General features: G+C 39.5%; 1 protein-coding gene and 3 pseudogenes across 1 annotated transcript; all 4 read left to right on the forward strand.

Moving 5' to 3' along the window:
• Position 1: 1 nt before the first annotated feature.
• LOC132174377 (subtilisin-like protease 4 pseudogene) lies at positions 2-2610 on the forward strand (annotated as a pseudogene).
• A 3479-nt stretch (positions 2611-6089) lies between these two features.
• On the forward strand, positions 6090-12552 carry LOC132174376 (subtilisin-like protease 4 pseudogene; annotated as a pseudogene).
• A 3377-nt stretch (positions 12553-15929) lies between these two features.
• On the forward strand, positions 15930-18223 carry LOC132174374 (subtilisin-like protease 4 pseudogene; annotated as a pseudogene).
• A 1597-nt stretch (positions 18224-19820) lies between these two features.
• Positions 19821-22454, forward strand: LOC132174373 (subtilisin-like protease 4). Its single transcript, XM_059586040.2, has one exon. The coding sequence runs from the start codon at positions 20178-20180 to the stop codon at positions 22452-22454; it is 2277 nt and encodes a 758-aa protein (XP_059442023.2). The 5' UTR covers positions 19821-20177.
• The last annotated feature ends 286 nt before the right edge of the window (positions 22455-22740 follow it).

The following is a 22740-nucleotide window of genomic DNA, read 5'->3' on the forward strand; positions in this document are numbered from 1 at the left end:
GATGAGACACAGGATCATAACACCGGTAGCCCCTTTTGTTCCACTCCACATCCAAGAAAACAACACAACCGAAAACGAGGCTCGAGTTTGGTACGCTCTTGAGGCTGGAGTAAAACAAAACAAACAGAACCAAAGACACGGAGATGGTGATATGAAGGGATAGAGCCAAACAACCGCTCGTGAGGAGTGTAATTATCAAGGATAGGGGTAGGCAACCTATTGATCGTGTAGACAGCCGTGAGAGTGGCTTCACCCCAAAACGGGGTAGGAACAGATGTGAAGATGAGAAGAGAACAGACAATGTCTAAAATGTGCCTAAGTTTACGTTCAGCTCGACCATTTTGTTGTGAGGTGCCTGGACACAACAAGTGTGGAACAATGCCACAATGTTGTCCTGTTTCTTACCTCTCCATCTCATGAAAAAGAAAATGTATTGATAAGTGAGGCAGAAGATGATGGCAGCAGCATAAACACCTACATTTTTCATGTCGAAAAGCCAGAGAGTAGTGTGTCTGCGCAACTGGATGATCTGGGTAGCTGGTATCATTCATTTCTGCCAGCTACCCCTGCAAGCTTGGACAAGCAGTCCAACATGGTTTATTCATACCGACATGCAATTAATGGGTTTGCAGCAAGATTAACAGATGAGGAAGCAAAGCAATGGAGAAGAAGGATGGCGTTTTGTTGGTTCGTCCAGCTACCTCATTGCGGCTGCATACAACTCATAGTCCTAGCTTCTTGGGGTTGCACCAAGGCGTGGGATTTTGGCAAAGAGCAAATCTTGGCAAGGGTGTTATAATTGGAGTTATAGACACCGGAATATCACCAAATCATCCTTCATTCAACGACAAGGGAATGCCTCCTCCACCGGCTAAATCGAAAGGGAAGTGTGAATTTGAAGGGATGGCCTGTAATAACAAGCTCATCGGTGCAACAACTTTTCATAGCTCAAGTAGACACTCAAAGGGTGTGCAGTCCATTCCACCAACGGATGATGTAGGGCACAGAACCCATGTTTCAAGCACATCTGCAGGAAATTTCGTAGAAGGCGCCAATGTGCTTGGGAATGCCAAAGGCACAGCAGCTGGTGTAGCGCCTTTGGCTCACTTGGCAATCTATAAAGTATGTTCGAGAGTGGGCTGTCTTGATATTGACATATTAGCCGCAATTGACACAGCTATTGAGGATGGCGTGGATATTCTTTCAATCTCACTCGCTGAAGGCCCCTTCCAATCTTTCCTCAATGATACAATCGCAATAGCTGCATTCAGCGCAATTCAAAGGGGAATTTTTGTGAGCACTTCGGCTGGGAATTCAGGCCCATTCAATCGGACGGTGGTAAATACGGCCCCATGGGTACTAACTGTTGGAGCAAGCACCACTGATAGAATGATTAAAGCCACAACAAGGGTTGAAAATGGAGAAGAATTTGATGGTGAGTCCCTTTTCCAACCTAGTAATTTCAAGTCTCCACTATTGCCTCTGGTTTCTGTAGGTGAGGGCACATTGGCAGATGTCCACTTGAAAGGAGAAGTGGTTCTGTGTGAGAGGGGAGGGGGAATGGGAGGACTAGTTAAGGGGAAACAAGTTAAAAATGCTGGAGGCTCTGCCATGATTTTTATGAATGATGCATTTGACGGCTTCACTACTATTGCAACTGAACATGTTCTTCCTGCAACACATGTGAGCCATGCTGCTGGGCTGAAAATCAAAACATATATAAATTCAACCTCCAAACCAACAGCCACAATCTTATTTAAAGGAACCGTATTTGAAAAATCATATGCCCCCATGGTTTCTTCCTTTTCTTCCAGAGGCCCAAGCTTGGCAAGCCCCGGGATTTTGAAACCAGACATCATTGGACCTGGAGTTAACATTCTAGCTGCATGGCCACCATTGGATGCGGAGAAGAAAAAAAGTGACTTGAACTCAACACGATTTTTCATGAACTCTGGCACTTCAATGTCTTGTGCTCACCTAAGCGGCATTGCAGCTTTGCTCAAACCCTCCCACCCAGAATGGTCACCTGCTGCCATTAAGTCTGCAATCATGACAACTGCTGATGTGCTAAACCTTAAAGGGAAGCCCATTACTGATTACACTATGACCCCTGCCCACATCTTTGCCACTGGTGCAGGCCATGTGAATCCATCAAAAGCAAATGATCCTGGCCTTGTCTATGACATCCGGCCGGATGATTACATTCCTTATTTATGTGGGTTGAATTACACAGACCATGAGTTAAAGCTGATAACTCATCTCACTGTGAAGTGTGTGGAAGTAAAAAGCATACCCGAAGCACAACTAAATTACCCTTCATTTTCAGTTGCATTGGGTTCTAGTCCTCAGACATTTACGAGGACACTGACAAATGTCGGGCAGGCGAATTCTTCTTACACTTTGCAGATTGTTTCACCACATGGAGTAGGCGTTCATGTGAGGCCCAATAAGCTTGTATTCAAAGAGTTGAACCAGAAGGAGACATACACCATTACTTTTGTCAAAGAAAACATCACTGTGTATCCAGACGAGAGGCTTTCACAGGGATATTTGAAATGGGTTTCTGGCAAGTATTCTGTTCGAAGCCCAATAGCTGTCATGTTTGATTAAGCGGATGCTTCAAGTTACTTACACATGCTTCAAGAATGAGAAAAAAAAGCAAAAAACTTCTGCAGAAGCTATGTAACTTCCCTGTTTCATGTCATTACATCCCCTGCCTACCTCTTAGAAATCTCTGAATTTATCCCTATTCCTTTGTGATCTTCAGATCTTGTGATCTTAGTCTTTACCTATATTTATCATCATAAAATAAATGAAATTTAAAAGGGGGGTTTAAATCTTGAGGAATGATTTACGTCAACATTTTTTCCATCTTTTTCTCATCAACCTCATCCTACAAATTTAATATATGAACCATTAGATTTGTTGACTCATGTAGATCCCATATAAGATCAATGGTGGAATCATCCATGGCTAAAAATATAATGAATTATATCATTTCTCTTAAATCTTTATTGAGAGAGTTTTTTTTTTTTTTTGGTTTTTGGTTGTTGTTGTTGGTAGTCGCAAATGAAGTGGATCACTAATGTCATTTTACCCTATTTCGCATGCTAACAATAAGTGGATCAGTAATAATGCAAGAGAGGAAGTGTATGTTCAATCACTAATTATACCAAAATGCATGTTAAGTTAATAAGAAAATGAGGATTAATCATTCAATCAATATTTGAATATTCTCCTTCATACGTGGGATTGATCTAATTCTCCAATGAACAAGTAAAGCCCAATGCATGAAAAATTTAGGGTTCAATATATTTAGGCCTCCTAAAATATCAGTTATTTTCAAAAAAGTCTCACGAACTAACAGGTGTGATAATTAGATACATCAAACTATCATTGTGTTGCAATTAAGTTTCTTTTATGTCGTTCTTCCAAAAATACCCATATTTTCTTTTAAAATAAAAATTAAATGAATTTTCAAAAAAATTAAATATTGGTTAAATACTAAAATACATAGAATTAGCCAAACATTAATCACAGCCCTAAAAACACACTTGGAAACCTAAATCACATACAGAAAACCTTAAAACAGGCTTCCAAAGCAATTAGGATCGATCCTAAAGGTTTTGAGATCAAAATCCTAGCTGTTTGGGATCGATCCTAGGGACCAAGGATCAATCATACAAGGCTGTGATCGATCTCTTGAGAGGCTGGAATTGATCCTGCCATGCTGAAACAATCCTGCCAGTGCAAGGATGAATCCTAGTGCTTTCCATAACTAGTTCTGAGCCTTTTCAAGCCCTTAAACGTGCATCCAAACACTATCGAACATCCTTAGAGTTTCAACAACACCTGAAAATGTCCAAGGATAATTGTTAGGTCTCAAGGTTACGCTCTCGATACGAGAATCATCAAAAGTTTTGCCTTGATTACGTACCCTAATAAATCAAAACTATTAGGACATAAATTGATTACCTTAACAAATTATTTTAATAGTAAAACGACTCCTCTCAAAGAGAGGGGTCGTTTGAATAGTATTGTACTATTTAAACGACCCCTCCTTCTTAGAGAGATCGTTTTACTATTAAAATGACCCATAGTAAAGTCGTTTTATTAAAATGACCCAATTTCAGAGTGCTCCTAACTCTAATGGTGATTGAGTATATGTAAAACTTGATTGTATTAATTTAAAACGGTGATCGAGTATGTAAAACTTAAAGAACGTCAACCAAAATCATAGTGGTCACTTTAAAATCATCAATCAATGAGAAACATGAAATATCAATTTTCTTTATCTGAAAACTATGGTTTAAATCATGTATTTATTTAAAAACAACTCATCCTGTCATGAAAACACAACCTAATTAATTAAACAACAAGGCTACGGCATAAAGAAAATAAGAAATCAGAGATTAAAGGATTTGGCCGGGTAGGAATATAGAAGAAACATCGATCAAACATTATAGGCAAGGAACTGACAAGAGACATCAATTCCGGACTTCTTCCATGCCTCATCTTCACTCTCAAGCTCTGAAAGGCTTGGTTTTCAAACAAATATATATGCTTTAATAGGTTTAAGGAAACTTAAATATGGCTTAGGGTCGAGTTTCTAGGGTTTTGGACACTCAAAATCTGATTTCAATCGCATGAGGCTTGATCAATATATCTCCTCTTCCTTCTTTTCTTTTTTTTTTTTTTTTTTTTTTTTTTTTTTTTTTTTTTCTTTTAAGAACGCAAAATCCATAAACCTACTTGTTTCAAAACCATGCTTCTGTATTTTCTACAGGATTTAAATTTAAAAAGTGAAAATTATTTTTCGGGTTATAACAGTAACCTTACTAATTAATTATCTTAATCAGTATCTTAGAAAGTGCCAATTGAGCTCCATATGCATTGCCAGCATTATAGAATGTCAATAAAAATATGCTCAAACGGCATTGCTCTAATTTTAGATCCGCTATTTATCATAATTTTGCTTGTGCCGAATGGGGAACAGGATCATCTCCCGTTCAAATGTATTGGAAAATATACAGTTAGTTATATTAAATAGTTTTTTTTTTTTCTTTTCACTTTTTTAGGAGACAAAAATACACTTCTAATATAATTAACTGGATATTTTCCAGTTTAAATGGGATCTGGCTTACATGCTATTATTTTAATAACAGCATGTATGCTGTAGTTTAATCAACGATTCAGATTGAATCTTAAAGTTGACTTACCTTTAGAAGCATTTAATAAGAAAGAGAAAATCAAGAGATATTTAAAAAAATTCAATCTTGACTGTTTATTAAACTACAACATACATACTGTTATTAAAATAACAGCATATAAGCCAAATCTATTCATCAAATGACCCGGCCGGAGAGGATCCTAATTCATGGAAGGATGGTTGCCGTCCTACATCAGGAATATTTCTTAACCCAATATCCATACTCCATTATTAAGATTGCACGTGGCTTTGTGCCCAGCACTTTCAATTATACTTATTTAAGATCCAACGACACACCACTCTATAACAACGAGGAGCCAAACGGACGTGCAAACCCAAGATTGCCTTTTTCTGGCTGTCTCTTCTAATATTTCAGAATTTTCAGAGTTCAATTCTGAAAGGTTTCAATTGCAAAATCTTTTTATTTTTATTTTTATTAGAGTGGATCATTTTTGCTCGAGTGGTTTTCAAAATAAACAATTCTAGATACATACAACATTTACTAGCTTGAGTAAAGAGTCGTTTTACAAATGACGACTCTTTGGCAAAATGGAACAATATCCTTCGGGAACATTAAAGAAAAACAAAAGATTGTTTGGATTGCATGTAAAGTAACCACAACATAGACTCACCAAATGACAATCAAAGTATAATATGAGAAAGTTAAGACTAGTCAAAGGGTGTCGTGCATATACAGAAAACCGATTCAATTACGAAATGATACAATATTCAAGCGAAGAAGAGACAACTGTGAGTCATTGAATCATTCAAACATAAATTTCCATCTCCTTTTCCTCTATATATATATATATACACACATCCCAGTAAGAAATATTGAAGTAGCAAAAAAGCAATACAATATCTTATCTTTTCTACAATCATGAAGTTTGAAGTGGTGTCAAATGGTATATTTCTCTTTGGTATCATTGTCCTGTTTCTTACCTCTCCATCATATGAAGAAGAAACTGTATTACCAAGTGAGGCAGAAGATGATCGAAGCAGCATAAAAACCTACATTGTTCATGTCGAAAAGCCAAAGAGCAGAGTGTCTGCCCAACTAGATGATTTGGAGAGCTGGCATCATTCATTTCTGCCAGCTACCACTGCAAGCTTGGACAAGAAGTCAAACATGATTTATTCATACCGACATGCAATTAATGGGTTTGCAGCAAGATTAACAGATGAGGAAGCAAAAGCCATGCAGAAGAAGGATGGGGTTTTGTTGGTTCGTCCAGCCACGTCATTGCAGCTGCATACAACTCATGGTCCTAGCTTCTTGGGGTTGCACCAAGAAGTGGGATTTTGGAAAGAAGCAAATCTTGGTAAGGGGTGTGATAATTGGAGTTATAGACACCGGGATATCACCAAATCATCCTTCATTCAGCGACAAGGGAATGCCTCCTCCACCGGCTAAATGGAAAGGGAAGTGTGAATTTGAAGGGATGGTCTGTAATAACAAGCTCATCGGTGCACGGACTTTTCATAGCTCCAGCGGACAAACAAAGGGTGTGTCGTCCATGTCACCACTAGATCATGAAGGGCATGGCACCCATGTTTCAAGCATAGCTGCAGGAAATTTCGTGGAAGGCGCGACTGTGCTTGGGAATGCCAAAGGCACAGCAGCTGGTGTAGCGCCTTCGGCTCACTTGGCAATATATAAAGCATGTTCAATAGAGAGTTGTCATGCTATTGACCTATTAGCTGCAATTGACACAGCAATTGAGGATGGCGTGGATGTTCTTTCCATGTCACTCTCTGCAGGCCCCTTTCAATCTTTCCTCAATGATATAGTTGCAATATGTTCATTCAGTGCAATTCAAAGGGGAATTTTTGTGAGTACTTCGGCTGGGAATATAGGCCCATTCAATCCGGACGGTGGCAAATATGGCCCCATGGGTACTTACTGTTGGCGCAAGCACCACTGATAGAATGATTAAAGCCACAGCAAGGATTCAAACTGGCGAAACATTTGACGGTGAATTGTTAGGAAATTAATCCTATTTCCCAAGACCCGTGAGATGCAAAAATAAGAAGAATGCGGAATAACAAAGATAAGCAATCACACACGACACAAAGATTTAAGTGGTTCGGCTTAACAAGCCTACATCCACTGGCGGAGACGACCCGGAGAAAATCCACTATCAAAAGATGGAGTACAAAAATAGTAGAGAAAAAATCACTCAGATCCCAAAGCCCCAATACACCCAAAATCTCACTATCACACAAGAAAGATTATTCCCAAAATAGAATACAAAAGACAGATGTACAAACTCTTCTTTTGCTGGAACGGATGGCGGCTGATCTCTATTTTCTTCTCTCACTCTGCAGCACCCTTTTTCTTCTAATCACTTGTTTTTGGCTCCTCCAAAAACCACCAAGAAGAAAACACCCTTGCTGCCCTTGTACCTCCTTCTCTCAAATTTTCTCCTTTTTCTCTTCCCTTTGGTGCTTCACGTTTTTGGCACACACAAATTTACCTTGTGCTTTGTTCCTTATATAGAAGCTTTAACTCTCCTTTTACATATTGGTCTAGGACTCCTACTATAAGTCAAACAAGGAGTCTAATTACACATAGGAAAAGGACTCCAAAACAAACTTGGAAAAAAGTCTCCTAAACCCAAAAGGAGTAGAGAACTAGTGGGGCCCACGTGTGATGGGTGACAAGTCACACCTAACAATCTCCACCTTGACTTGAATCCCATCAAGTCTACCAAAACGTGTCTCGTCCGATTGTCTCCGCCTCAGCCCCTAAGGGCAATCACACTCCACAAGTGTCACTCAAGTCCAAGTGCCTCTTGAACTTGAGCATAGGACTTGGTTTAGACATAACACCATGCCTCCCTATCAGCCCCGTCGACCATACAGCTTTATCCGATGACTCTTTCTTCCTGTAGACCCATCTGCACCCTTTAGCCTTCTTTCCCTTGGGTAATCCTGCTGATTCCCAAGCTTTACCTTTCCGTAGTAACTCCACCTCTTTCAGCATACCATCTTGAACAGATGACGGATCTCCACTACTAGCTGCTAGAGCAAAAGAAACCATATCCTCAAAGCCATACCTCTTTGTTGCTTTTCGATCACGTTTCTCTTTGCCTCTTGCTAAAGAATAAGACTCTTCCCGGTGCTGTAAGTTTCTTGAAGATTTTCTGTCATCACATTCATCCGTGAGTGAACACTGTTTATCAAGCTCCACCTCCACGAATTGTTTCTCTTTCTGCACTGTACTTTCAGAAAGATCATCTAAGTTAACAAACTCAGACTTCTTCGGTTCCTGCTCTGTAACTTCAGGTTCTGTACTTGACCCATCCTTGTACATAGCACACTCATTAAAAGTCACATTCCGACTTCTAATGATCTTCCGATTTTGATCATCCCAAAATCGATAACCGAAGGCCTCATCTCCATATCCAATGAAGAAACACTTTCTAGATTTAGCATCTAGTTTACTCTGAGAATCAGACTCATCATGGACATACGAAGCACAACCAAAAACTTTCAGATGTGAAAGATTTACCTCTTTTCCACTCCAGACTTCTTCCGATAGTCTATAGCTCGGGGGAACGGAAGACCCCCTATTTATCAGGTATGTAGCAGTGCTCACTGCATCAGCCCAGAAAGTCTTTGGTAACCCAGCATGCAATCTCATACTCCTGGCACGCTCATTGAGAGTCTTGTTCATGCACTCAGCCACGCCATTCTGCTGCGGCGTTCCCGGGATAGCTTTCTCCATTCTAATCCCATTCACTGCACAAAACTGTTTAAACCCCCTGTCTTCGTATTCTCCTCCATTGTCTGATCTCAAACGCTTGAGCTTCAAGCCCGTTTCAGTCTCAACCATGGCCTTCCATTTCTTAAAAGTCTCAAATACATCAGATTTACTTTTCAAGAAATAAACCCATACCTTCCTACTTGAGTCATCAATAAATGTGATGTAATACCGCGAGCCTCCAAAAGATGTCACTGGTGCGGGACCCCACAAATCTGTGTGTACCAGCTCCAGCTTTCCAAGCTTAGGTGCTTTGCCAACTTCCACGAAACTCACCTTCTTCTGCTTCCCTATGATGCAACCTTCACACAAATCAGACTCAACTGACTTTAACCCTGGTAGTTTCCCTTTTGACATAAGTACCTTCATCTCTTTCCCGCTCATGTGCCCAAGCCTTAGGTGCCATAGTTTTGAGTCAGCAGTCGTATCTACAACAGCATCTGTATCCTTGCTGTTCATGGTCATATAGAGAGTACCCGTCTTATGACCACGAGCCAAAATCCTAGCTCCCTTGCTGACCTTCCACTTTCCACCGTGGAAATGAATTGAATGCCCTTCCTCATCAAGCTGTCCCACTGAGATCAGATTCTTCTTCAGTTCCGGAACATGCCTGACCTTCTGCAACTTCCATACCGAGTCATTGTGAACTCTAATGTGAACATCGCCTAAGCCCACAACATCCAGCGCCGTTCCGTCAGCCAAATACACCTTCCCGAAATCTCCAGCAACATAGTTCTCGAGAATTTCACGGATCGCTGTCGTATGAAAAAATACTCCTGAGTCTAAGACCCAAGAATCAAGGGGACTGTCAACAGAAAGAAGTAGGGCATCATATACTTCTTCTGTCACTACGTTTGCATAATCATTCTCAGTCTCCTTCCGCAGTTCCCTGCAATTCTTCTTGTAGTGGCCAGTCTTGCCACAGTTCCAACACTCAGGTTGTCGGTCGAATCTAAATTTGCTTCTCCCTTTTCTGGAATTTGATCTGCCTTGACCAGAGTTTCTATCTTGTCCTCTGCCTCGAGTCTCAAGGTTTAAAGCAGCACCAGAACAAGAGGCTTCACCCGCATCTCTTCTGCGAACCTCTTCACTGAGAATCAAATCTCTGACGTCTTCATAGCTCAGTTTACTCTTTCCTACAGAGTTACTCACAGCCATCCTCACTGCTTCCCAGCTATTTGGCAAAGATGCCAAGACGATCAACGCGCGAACCTCATCATCAAAATTAATTTCCACTGAGGATAATTGATTTGTGATGGTGTTGAACTCATTGAGATGATGTGCCACCGAAGCCCCTTCCGCCATCTTTAGGTTGAACAATTTCTTCATCAGATGCACCTTGTTGTTAGCCGACGGCTTCTCATACATGCTTGACAAAGCCGCCATTAGACCTGCTGTGGTCTTCTCCTTTACAACGTTGTGTGCAACTGATTTTGACAGTGATAACCTGATAACTGCTAGGGCTTTACGATCAAGCAGAGCCCACTCGCTATCATCCATGTCGTCGGGTTGTTCTTCCAAAAGAGGTTGATGAAGATCCTTCCCATAAAGAATATCTTCAATTTGTACCTTCCAAAACCCAAAATCTTTGCCGTCGAACTTCTCGATTCCCATCTTTCCTTCTTCACTTGCCATCGCTCCCACTCGAACCAACAGCTCTGATACCAGTTGTTAGGAAATTAATCCTATTTCCCAAGACCCGTGAGATGCAAAAATAAGAAGAATGCGGAATAACAAAGATAAGCAATCACACACGACACAAAGATTTAAGTGGTTCGGCTTAACAAGCCTACATCCACTGGCGGAGACGACCCGGAGAAAATCCACTATCAAAAGATGGAGTACAAAAATAGTAGAGAAAAAATCACTCAGATCCCAAAGCCCCAATACACCCAAAATCTCACTATCACACAAGAAAGATTATTCCCAAAATAGAATACAAAAGACAGATGTACAAACTCTTCTTTTGCTGGAACGGATGGCGGCTGATCTCTATTTTCTTCTCTCACTCTGCAGCACCCTTTTTCTTCTAATCACTTGTTTTTGGCTCCTCCAAAAACCACCAAGAAGAAAACACCCTTGCTGCCCTTGTACCTCCTTCTCTCAAATTCTCTCCTTTTTCTCTTCCCTTTGGTGCTTCACGTTTTTGGCACACACAAATTTACCTTGTGCTTTGTTCCTTATATAGAAGCTTTAACTCTCCTTTTACATATTGGTCTAGGACTCCTACTATAAGTCAAACAAGGAGTCTAATTACACATAGGAAAAGGACTCCAAAACAAACTTGGAAAAAAGTCTCCTAAACCCAAAAGGAGTAGAGAACTAGTGGGGCCCACGTGTGATGGGTGACAAGTCACACCTAACATGAATCCCTTTTTCAGCCTAGTAATTTCAAGTCTCCACTATTGCCTCTTGTTTACGCAGGAGCAATTGCATCATATCCATACTGCAACCCAGGCTCATTGACAAATGTCCAGTTGAAAGGAGAGGTAGTGTTGTGTGAAGGGGGGGGGGGATGGCAGGAATAGCTAGAGGGGAAGAAGTTAAAAATGCTGGAGGCTCTGCCATGATTCTCATGAATGATGAACTTGAAGGCTTCACTACTTTTGCAGCTGAACATGTTCTTCCTGCTACACATGTGAGTCATGCTGCTGGGCTGAAAGTCAAAGCATATATAAATTCAACCTCCATACCAACAGCCACAATCTTATTTAAAGGAACTGTATTATATGGAAAATCATCTGCCCCCATGGTGTCTTCCTTTTCTTCAAGAGGCCCAAGCGTGGCAAGCCCTGGGATTTTGAAACCAGACATCATTGGACCTGGAGTTAACATTCTAGCTGCATGACCACCATTGGGGATTAACTCCACAAGATTTTTCATCGACTCAGGTACTTCAATGTCTTGTGCTCACCTAAGCGGCATTGCAGCTTTGCTCAAAGCCTCCCACCCAGAATGGTCACCAGCTGCAATTAAGTCTGCAATCATGACAACTGCTGATGCACTTAACCTTGAAGGCAAGCCCATTATTGATTACACTAAGATCCCAGCCAACATCTTTGCCACTGGTGCAGGCCATGTGAATCCATCAAAAGCAAATGATCCTGGCCTTGTCTATGACATCCAACCAGATGACTACATTCCATATTTATGCGGGTTGAATTACACAAATCATGAAGTAAAGATGATAGCTCAACGCAATTTGAATTGCATGGAAGTAAAAAGCATACCTGAAGCACAGCTAAATTATCCTTCATTCTCAATTGTACTGGGTTCTAGCCCTCAGACATTTACAAGGACATTGACAAATGTTGGCCAGCCGAGTTCATCCTACATTGTGAAGATGCTTTGGCCACAAGGAGTAAGCGTTCATGTGATCCCTGAAAAGCTTATATTCAAGGAGTTGAACCAGAAAGAGACATACACAGTTACTTTTTCCAGATCAAATTGCAGTGTGTCTATGAACAACAGTGGGTATGCAGGGGATAAGTTTGCTCAAGGATATTTGAAATGGGTTTCTCAGAAGTATTCAGTTCGAAGCCCAATAGCTGTCATGTTTGATGAAGCGGATGCCTGAAGTTTCACATGCCTAGAACAGATTGAGAGAAGAGCCAAAACCCTCTATAGAAATTATACATGTACCTCTTGTTAGGTGTCATTACAACCCCTGCCCACTTCTTAGACCGAAATATATATATCTAAATGTATCCTTTTCCTTTTTGATCTTGTAATCTCACCTTTACCTATATTATCGTGAATAAATGAAATTTAGTGGAAAGAAAACTCTTGTTGTAGTATATTAATCGACTCAGGGAAAGGGGGGCGGGATAGGATCCTTTCGATGTAAAGTGAAATAGAAAGATCTGTCATTTCTTAGTCACGATTTAATATTATTGCATATCTGATATTGTAGGTGATGCATGCGACGTAATAAATTTGTTGGCATGCCATTCAAAAAATCACACCGTTAGATGCAACAACATTAAATTTAACCATAAAATAGATTTTCTTCATTTCAAATAAAATTAAGAGCATCCTTATCGCATGCGGGGGTTGGAGGGAAAGCAAATAAGTGAATTCCTTTATGTCATTTTAGCCTATTTCGTATGCTAACATGAACTATATCACTAATATTTCAAGAGGGGAAGTGCAAGTGCACATTATTCCACTAATTATTTCAAAATTTTAAGTTAATAAGAAAGCATTGAATTCAATCATTCAATATTTTAATACTCTCCATTACATGTGGTCTCAAACTCCATCCTCAATAAGTGAAGACCTTAAAATTTTATAAAACAAGTGAAGACTAATACATAAAATATTTAACTGAAATGGAAGCAGGTAAATTATAGCTAGAATCATGACTCAAATTCAAAACTATTTTTTTTATACCATGTTAAAATCACAAATTGTCCTAAGTACTTAAAATATTTGAAAATTATGAGTTTAATCATTCAATTAATTTTATAATTGTTACATGCTCTATTCATTAGCTTAACACATTCAAATGTAAGTTGAGCCTTGTTAAGGTAGTAGATGGCAAATCCCCAAATGCATTTAAAAACGTGAATTATGAGTTGGACCAATTTGGGAACAAAGAGTGGTTACTTCATTAAATAAAATCCCCAACCTTTTCATTATGACGGGTCCGTTTGACAAATCATTTTCCTTTAGATACTGTGGCTGATGTGGATTGATCATGTGTTATAAAATTATAAATTTTTTGTATTAAAAATGAAAAAGTTTAGTTTTATAGTGTTTTTTTATTTAAAAACAATAAAAAGTGAAAAAAAAAAAAAAAAAAAAAAAAAAAAGAGAGAATTTTTTATGTTGATTTTTTTTGGGAAAAGTGGCGTGAACAGTAAAAAAAAAAAAAAAAAAGGCAAAATGGTTTGCCAAACAGACCTGACATTTTTAGTTCAAGAGAAATAACGTTTTTAATTTACTATTGGGGTTTCTAGTTTGTTTACTTACCGCGCTTATAATTCAAAACTGAACCTTTCATTTTGCCCTCTCGAACCTTACATTCAATAGACTTCTTTATTTAAGAAAGAATAATACTAGAAACTATATTTTTATCTCACAACTATTCTACAATGCTAGCTGACATGATAGTTACAATCAACCTTTGAATTAGTCATTGTTTAAATAATAATAATAATAATATATGGGTTAGTTAAGATTGTCACATCAGCATTGTGCGGAGGTAAAAATATGACATATAGCATTTCTCTTCAAAAAAAAAAAAAAAAAAAAAAAACTCATTCCAAAACCCTACTTAATTGTTTAATAAATGCATATATGCATGGATTTCACATATTGTCGTAAATTCGTAATACTTAAAACTTATTTCTTTCATAGTTGCAATTTTCTCTACAATAATAATAACTTATACCTAACTTATTTCTTTCTTAGTTGCAAAAATATTTATTTTAAGTATTTTCTCTACAATAATAATAACTTATACCTAACTTATTTCTTTCTTAGTTGCAAAAATATTTATTTTAAGTATTTTCTCTACAATAATAACTTATTTTCTTCATTAATTCTTCGAAATTCTTTTCATGCACGTACGTGACAATAAAATTTGCTTACCTAGCGTTGTGCGCCCTCCAACTCCAAGTTCCCGCTTCCCACCGGGATCTCCATGTACGTGTACGTCAAAGGCTCAACTTCTCATGCACCAGCTCTTAATTATTAGAAAAATTAAATGAAAATTAATTAATTAATTAAAAAATTATGGGTGCTTAATGTAAGTACCATGAGATGCTTTCGAAGTAGCCTTGATCTGCAAATATTATTGATCAAGTGTTGCTTGCAAATCATTTGGCTTCAACTTAATTCATGAGATTAATTCGATGCGAATTATATATCCAGATCATCTTAGACTCTCAAGATCAAGATCTCAATTTGTCTGACCATTTTCTATAGTTAAATCATTTTAATAATTGTACTTCTTTAAATATGTGGGAACACAAATTATTCCAAATACTTTAATTCCTGCGAGAATTTTCTGAATCATCCTTGCTGAAATGGCTGAAATTCTGAATAATATCACCATAGATAACACAAATTAACAAAAGAAGTCCAGTAGAAATTTTAAACCACACAAAAAATAAAATTAAAAATTAAAAAAGATAAAGATATCGAGCCAATGTTTGTCTGTATAGTATGCATCCATTTGACCTCGTGATAGCAGATTTTGGCATCAAATTCCAAGAAATATATATATAAGAATCAATGTATGAGAGAGTGGCTCCTATATTAAGTTATATATTCATTCTCATGAAAACCTAGAGATACACATTTTACTTGAGCAAAGAGTCGTTTTAAAATAATGGCTTTTGTGGCCAATGGAACATTCTAAACCATTAATCTATATGGTGAAAAGTTTTTTTCATTCTCATGATGAAAACCTAGAGATACAACTTTTACTTGAACAAAGAGTCGTTTTAAAAATGATGAATATTTTGGCCAAATCCCCAACATCCTTTAAAAAAAAAAAAAAAAAAAAAAGAAAACCAACAAGAGATGGTACAGGCTTTGCAAAATATAATATGATTTGAATTATAATATTTCTTTCAATTGCTCTTATTCCAAGGATTTAAGAATCGAAACAAAATTCAAGTACAATGATTCGAAAAGACAGAGAAATGCAGGCAAAGCAAACACAACATTAGACTCACCAAAAGACACGATCAAAGGTAATATGAGACAACTAATGACTAGTCAAAAGGTTATGTGCATATAAAGAAAAACTAGACAACTATGAAAATATGTATTTTGAAATAAAAGAAGAGACAGTTGTGAGTTCACAGACAAATTCGCAGCTTTGGCATCATTCATACATAAATTTCCTTCTCCCCTTCCACCATATATGTATATATGTACACATCCCAGTAAGAAATATTGAAGTAGCAAGGAGCAATAGCATTTCTTATTGTTTCTACAATCATGCAGAGCAAAAAGTTTGAAGTGGTATCAAATGGTTTATTTCTCCTCGGTATCATTGTCTTGTTTCTTATCTCACCATCTCATGAAGAAGAATCTGGATATCCAAGTGAGGTTGACGATGATTGAAGCAGCTTAAATACCTATATTGTTCATGCTGAAAAGCCAGAGAGCAGGGTAGATGATCTGGATAGCTGGTATCATCATTCATTTCTGCCAGCTACCAGTACTGCAAGCTTGGACATGCAGTCAAACATGGTTTATTCATACCGACATGCAATTAATGGGTTTGCAGCAAGATTAACAGATGAGGAAGCAAAAGCAATGGAGAAGAAGGATGGGGTTTTGTTGGTTCGTCCAGCTACCTCATTGCGGCTGCATACAACTCATAGTCCTAGCTTCTTGGGGTTGCACCAAGGCGTGGGATTTTGGCAAAAAGCAAATCTTGGCAAGGGTGTTATAATTGGAGTTATAGACACCGGGATATCACCAAATCATCCTTCATTCAACGACAAGGGAATGCCTCCTCCACCGGCTAAATGGAAAGGAAAGTGTGAATTTGAAGGGATGGCCTGTAATAACAAGCTCATCGGTGCAAGAACTTTTCATAGCTCGACAAAGCTTGAGCAGTCCATGCCACCACTGGATGAAGACGGCCATGGCACCCATGTTTCAAGCATAGCTGTTGGAAATTTCGTGGAAGGCGCTAATGTGCTTGGGACTGCCAAAGGTACAGCAGCTGGTGTAGCACCTTTGGCTCACTTGGCAATATATAAAGTATGTTCAAATGAGGGTTGTGCCGACAGTGACATATTAGCCGCATTTGACACAGCTATTGAGGATGACGTGGATGTTCTTTCCATCTCAATAGGTGGAGGCCCCATTGATTCTTTCCTCGATGATATAATAGCAATAGGTGCATTCGGTGCAATTCAAAGGGGAATTTTTGTGAGCACATCAGCCGGGAATATAGGCCCATTCAATCGGTCGGTGTCAAATATGGCCCCATGGGTACTAACTGCTGGAGCAAGCACCACTGATAGAATGGTTAAAGCCACAGCAAGGCTTAAAATTGGAGAAGAATTTGAAGGTGAATCCCTTTTTCAGCCTAGTAATTTCACGTCTCCATATTTGCCTCTTGTTTATGCAGGCGCGATTGGATCATTGCCATATTGGAACCCAGGCACATTGACAAATGTCCAGTTAAAAGGAGAGGTGGTGTTGTGTGAAGGGGGAGGGGGAATGGCAGGAATAGTCAGAGGGGAACAAGTCAAAAATGTCGGAGGCTCTGCCATGATTCTTATGAATGATGAACTTGACGGCTTCACTCTTACAGCAGATGAACACGTTCTTCCTGCAACACAAGTGAGTCATGCTGCTGGGCTAAAAATCAAAGCATATATAAACTCAACCTCCAAACCAAGGAAGGAACTATAAATGGAAAACCATACGCCCCCATGGTCTCTTCCTCTTCTTCCAGAGGCCCAAGCCGGATAAGCCCCGGGATTTTGAAACCAGACATCATAGGACCTGGAGTTAACATTCTAGCTGCATGGCCATGGCCACCAGCCAGTTCGGAGAGGAACTAAAGTTTTAGCAGGAACTTTTTCATGGACTCGGGCACTTCAATATCTTGCGCTCACCTAAGCGGCATTGCAGCTTTGCTCAAGAGCTCCCACCCAAAATGGTCACCTGCTGCAATCAAGTCTGCGATCATGACAACTGCTGACGTATTAAACCTTGCAGGCAAGCCCATTGCTGATTACACTATGATCCCTGCCCACATATTTGCCACTGGTGCAGGCCATGTGAATCCATCAAAAGCAAATGATCCTGGCCTTGTCTATGACATCCAACCAGATGACTACATTCCATATTTATGCGGGTTGAATTACACAAATCATATAGTAAAGATGATAACTCAACGCAATTTGAAATGCATGGAAGTAAAAAGCATTCCTGAGGCACAACTAAATTATCCTTCATTTTCAGTTGTACTGGGTTCTAGTCCTCAGACATTTACAAGGACTCTGACAAATGTTGGCCAGGTAAATTCATCTTACACTCTGGATATTATTTCGCCCCAAGGAGTAAGTGTTGGCGTGAGCCCTAACAAGCTTGTATTCAAGGAGTTGAACCAGAAGGAGACATACACTGTTACTTTTCTCAAAGAAAACAACAGTGTATATGATGCAGGAGATCAGAAGTTTACCCAAGGATATTTGAAATGGGTTTCTGGTTATAAGTATTCAGTTCGAAGCCCAATAGTTGTCATGTTTGATGAAGCAGATGCCTGAAGTTACACATGCCTAATTAAGACAAAACCCTCTACAGAAGTTATGTACCCTCATGTTAGGTGTCATTATACCCTTATGTACCCTCCTATACAAAAGTTTGTGATCCTTCGATCTCAACCATTACTTATTATATCACCATGAATAAATGAAATTTAATGCGGAAGTAGCAGTATAGCCAAATCCCCAAATGCCTCTAAAAACTCATAAAAGGACATACACAGGCTAAGAGAGAGAAAAAAAGGTTTTTGAATTAAAATTTTGGACTTTGAGATGTTCAGATCGATGAATATACCATGCTAATTGTTCTGGGGTTTTGGCAAATGGTTTCCATAACGTATGACAAGTAATATATATATATATATATGGAAATTTGTCTCTAACAAAGCATGCTGTAGCCCCAATTGATTTCAATGCCATTTTTCCCATTAATTATGGTAACCAAGATCCCTTATTGCAGTCGCAAGAAGTGCCCCTCCAGGCAACCCACCCTTGGACTACTTCAAAAACCACCATTTTCGACAACTTTTTTCTTGGCCTGTGAGTCAAGAAGTTACTGGACTAGGTCTCTCTGTTTCTTTTCTTTTTTTTCTTTTTTGCCCATTTGCAGTATTTTAATTATTTCTTATTTGGCACTATATTGACTCAACCTGAGTTTGTTGGGATCCCCCTACCCCTACCCCTACCCATTCTTTTGTATTTTGCCTCTTTTTAGTATATGTAATTTTGTCTAAGTACTCCTAAAAATAAATATAAAATAAAAATAACCTTGAAATTTTGCGGGTGAAGATTGGATATCTTCAACCCTACGTCCCATAAACCAGCAAATCCTATTCACTAGTCAACTTCCTTTCAAAAGCTTCTGCCCGTTTTTTTTACTTAAACAAAATGTTAATCTCCAACTAGTTTCACAAGCCAAGGATGAGGTCTTTAAGGCTGAACCAGGTCCTTATGGTACTGCCAAGCATGCCGGAAAAATCCGGCTTTCCCTAGAGGAGAATAGAAGGCTAACAATGATCTTTGGATTAAATGATATCTCCTAAAAACAAATGGTTAATGACAAGATTATGAGTGTATATTGAAAAGATACTGCAATGGTTGTTGAATACAGAAGGAGACGTAAGGAATAGGCTTTCCATCGTTAACTTTAAACTTTCTAATGTTTGACATTATTTGCCAATGGCATATTAGAGGGGACAACATCGGCATATTAGAGAGGACAACATCACAGGCTCATCATAGAGTCATAAACCATACAAATGGATGGATTAAGTACCCCTACATTTCTCAATCAGGAGTCCATGGTTGAAGGACAAGTTTTATCTAAATTATGTTAGAAAGAAATTCTTCAAATCTAATCTTTTAAATTAATAACTGACAGCCGGTTAATCCTATTAAAATGCATTTTCTAAGGATAGAAGTCAGTTTAATAAGTAATGTTACTCTTCACACTTATTAATCACATTCATTTCATTCATACCGGTTGACGTGGTGTGTTTTAAATAACTTTTCATGTCAGCCATTTAAGACACGCCACATTAATGTGTGAAATGTGGCCCTTTGCAACTAGCTAAATTACAAGGAAGCACTGTTTACGTGGGCCATCAATGACTGATTTATTGTTGACCTAGACAAGCTAAGTAGGAGTTCACTTAACCCATAATAAGAAGAAGAAGAAGAAGAACAGGCTTGGCAGGACAACTAGTATCCTCTAAGCAAAAACTGTTGCCGTCTGAGGATAACTGGAAGCACTAGATAAAATTCCCTATGGGCTGCAGGCATAAGGCTCCAATAGCAATGTGCTAATCACAGAATAGGCTCATCTGGAAATGCCGACCCCTCTCACTCTCCTTTTCTACTATATAAGTCAGTATGGCATCCAATTGAGGTCACACAAACAACTCTGCCTTTCTCCCCCTACTTCTACTGCTAGGAGTAAGGCGTATCGTCGCCAAAGATGACTGCTCTGCCTTTTCTTTCTCTCATTTTCATGTTTATCTTCTATAATGAGATTGCTTGTGGAAGTGCAGTGTCGTCTGTCACCAAAGCTACTGATATGAGCAATTTACAGAATTACATTATCCACGTAAAGCAACCGGAGGGTAGAGTTTTTGCCCAAGCAGAAGATCATGAGAGCTGGCACCGTTCTTTTCTGCCGACTACTACTGCTAGCTCGGACACGCAGCCACGCATGTTGTATTCATACAGAAATGTGATTAGTGGTTTTTCAGCAAGACTGACCCAGGAGGAAGTAAAAGCTATGGAAGAGAAGGATGGTTTCATGTCAGCACACCCTGAAAGGATATTACATCCACAAACAACACACACACCCAATTTCTTGGGGCTGCACCAGCAACTGGGATTCTGGAAAGAATCAAATTTTGGAAGGGGGGTGATCATCGGAGTATTGGATGGCAGAGTTCTGCCTTCCCATCCTTCGTTTAGTGATGCAGGAATGCCGCCGCCACCTGCTAAATGGAAAGGGAGGTGCGAGTTTAACTTCTCATACTGTAACAACAAACTAATTGGTGCAAGGTCATTCAATGTCGCAGCGAAGGCTATGAAGGGAGGGAAAGCTGAGACACCAATTGATGTAGACGGACACGGTACCCACACTGCAAGCACAGCAGCTGGTGGTTTTGTAAAGAATGTTGATGTGCTAGGAAATGCCAAAGGTACAGCAGTTGGAATGGCACCTTATGCCCACTTGGCAATTTACAAAGTGTGCTTTGGAGATCCATCAGATGATTGTCCCGAAAGCGATTTACTCGCTGGGCTTGATGCTGCTGTTGAAGATGGGGTCGATGTGCTCTCACTCTCCCTTGGAGAAGATTCAGTTCCATTTTTCAAGGACGGCGTTGCAATAGGCTCATTTGCAGCAATCCAAAAGGGGATATTTGTAAGCTGTGCAGCCGGGAATTCTGGTCCTTTCAATGGCACAATATCTAATGAAGCCCCGTGGATACTCACAGTTGGAGCAAGCACCATTGACAGAGGCATCGTATCCACAGCAAAGCTTGGAAATGGAGAAGAATTTGATAGTGAATCCCTCTTCCAGCCTGTTGACTTCCCTTCAACACTATTGCCTCTTGTTTATGCTGGCGTGAACGGTAAACCAGAGTCTGCACTCTGTGCCGCAGGATCCTTGAAAGACATTGATGTCAAAGGGAAAGTAGTTTTGTGTGAACGAGGAGGGGGTATAGGAAGAATTGCTAAGGGGGAGGAAGTTAGAAATGCTGGGGGTGCTGCCATGATTCTCATGAATGAAGAAAGCGATGGCTTCACTACCTCAGCTGATGCTCATGTTCTTCCCGCAACACATGTCAGCCAAGCTGCTGGAGTAAAGATCAAAGCCTACATAAACTCTACAGCAACACCCACAGCAGCAATCTTATTTAAAGGAACCATCATTGGAAACCCGTTATCTCCCATTGTTGCTTCTTTCTCTTCAAGAGGCCCCAACTTAGAAAGCCCAGGCATTCTCAAACCAGACATCATTGGACCAGGCGTGAGCATTCTAGCCGCATGGCCTTTCCCTCTAGACAATCATACAAACTCAAAGTTCACTTTCAACATCATTTCTGGCACATCAATGTCATGCCCTCATCTTAGTGGTATTGCAGCTTTGCTCAAGAGCTCTCATCCATATTGGTCACCAGCTGCCATTAAATCTGCTATAATGACTTCTGCTGATACACAAAATTTTGAAGGCAAAGCCATTGTTGATCAAACGCTTCAGCCTGCAGATGTCTTTGCCACAGGTGCAGGCCATGTCAATCCAACAAGAGCAAATGACCCAGGATTAGTTTATGATATTCAACCAGACGACTATATACCATATCTGTGCGGTCTGGGCTACAAAGACAATGAAGTTGGGATCCTTGCGCACAGAAAAATAAAGTGCTCAGAAATATCAAGCATACCCAAAGGAGAGCTAAATTACCCTTCGTTCTCTGTCACACTGGGACCATCTCAGACATTTACAAGGACTGTGACAAATGTTGGTGAGGCAAATTCATCTTATACGGTCACTGTGGCTGCAACAGAAGGAGTTTATGTGAGTGTAAAGCCCAGTAAGCTTTACTTCTCACGGGTGAACCAGAAAGTGAAATATTCAGTGACCTTCAGCCGTACTGGGTCGGGTACCAAAGTCGGCGAATATGGACAAGGGTTTCTAAAATGGGTTTCTGCTAAACATTCCGTTCAAAGTCCAATCTCTGTTAGGTTTAAGTAGTGCATGTAGAAATACTATGCATGCAGTAACTTGTATTGTGTTTAAGTCTGTTTTATCAGCTACTGGCTTTTTGGGTTTAAAGAGAGGTTCATTTTAAACCGATCAATTACAAAACTAAACTTTACTTCATAAACAGCAAACAAGCATACAGAAAAAATTTCAGTCGATGATGTACCAGGAACTTGAGAATTCTGCACCATTAATACAATATAAATTTCAGGAGAACAGGGAGGGAAGAATGTTGCAAAAGATAGGTGGAGAAGAAGAGGACTGCCCCCCTATGAGG

The sequence above is a fragment of the Corylus avellana genome, chromosome 3 (assembly GCF_965113065.1).
Source record: "Corylus avellana chromosome 3, dhCorAvel1.hap1.2, whole genome shotgun sequence".
Classification (NCBI taxonomy): domain Eukaryota; kingdom Viridiplantae; phylum Streptophyta; class Magnoliopsida; order Fagales; family Betulaceae; genus Corylus; species Corylus avellana.

Coding starts and splice junctions, on each gene's coding strand:
- LOC132174373 (XM_059586040.2), top strand. CDS start 20,178: ATGACTGCTCTGCCTTTTCTTTCTCTCATTTTCATGTTTATCTTCTAT.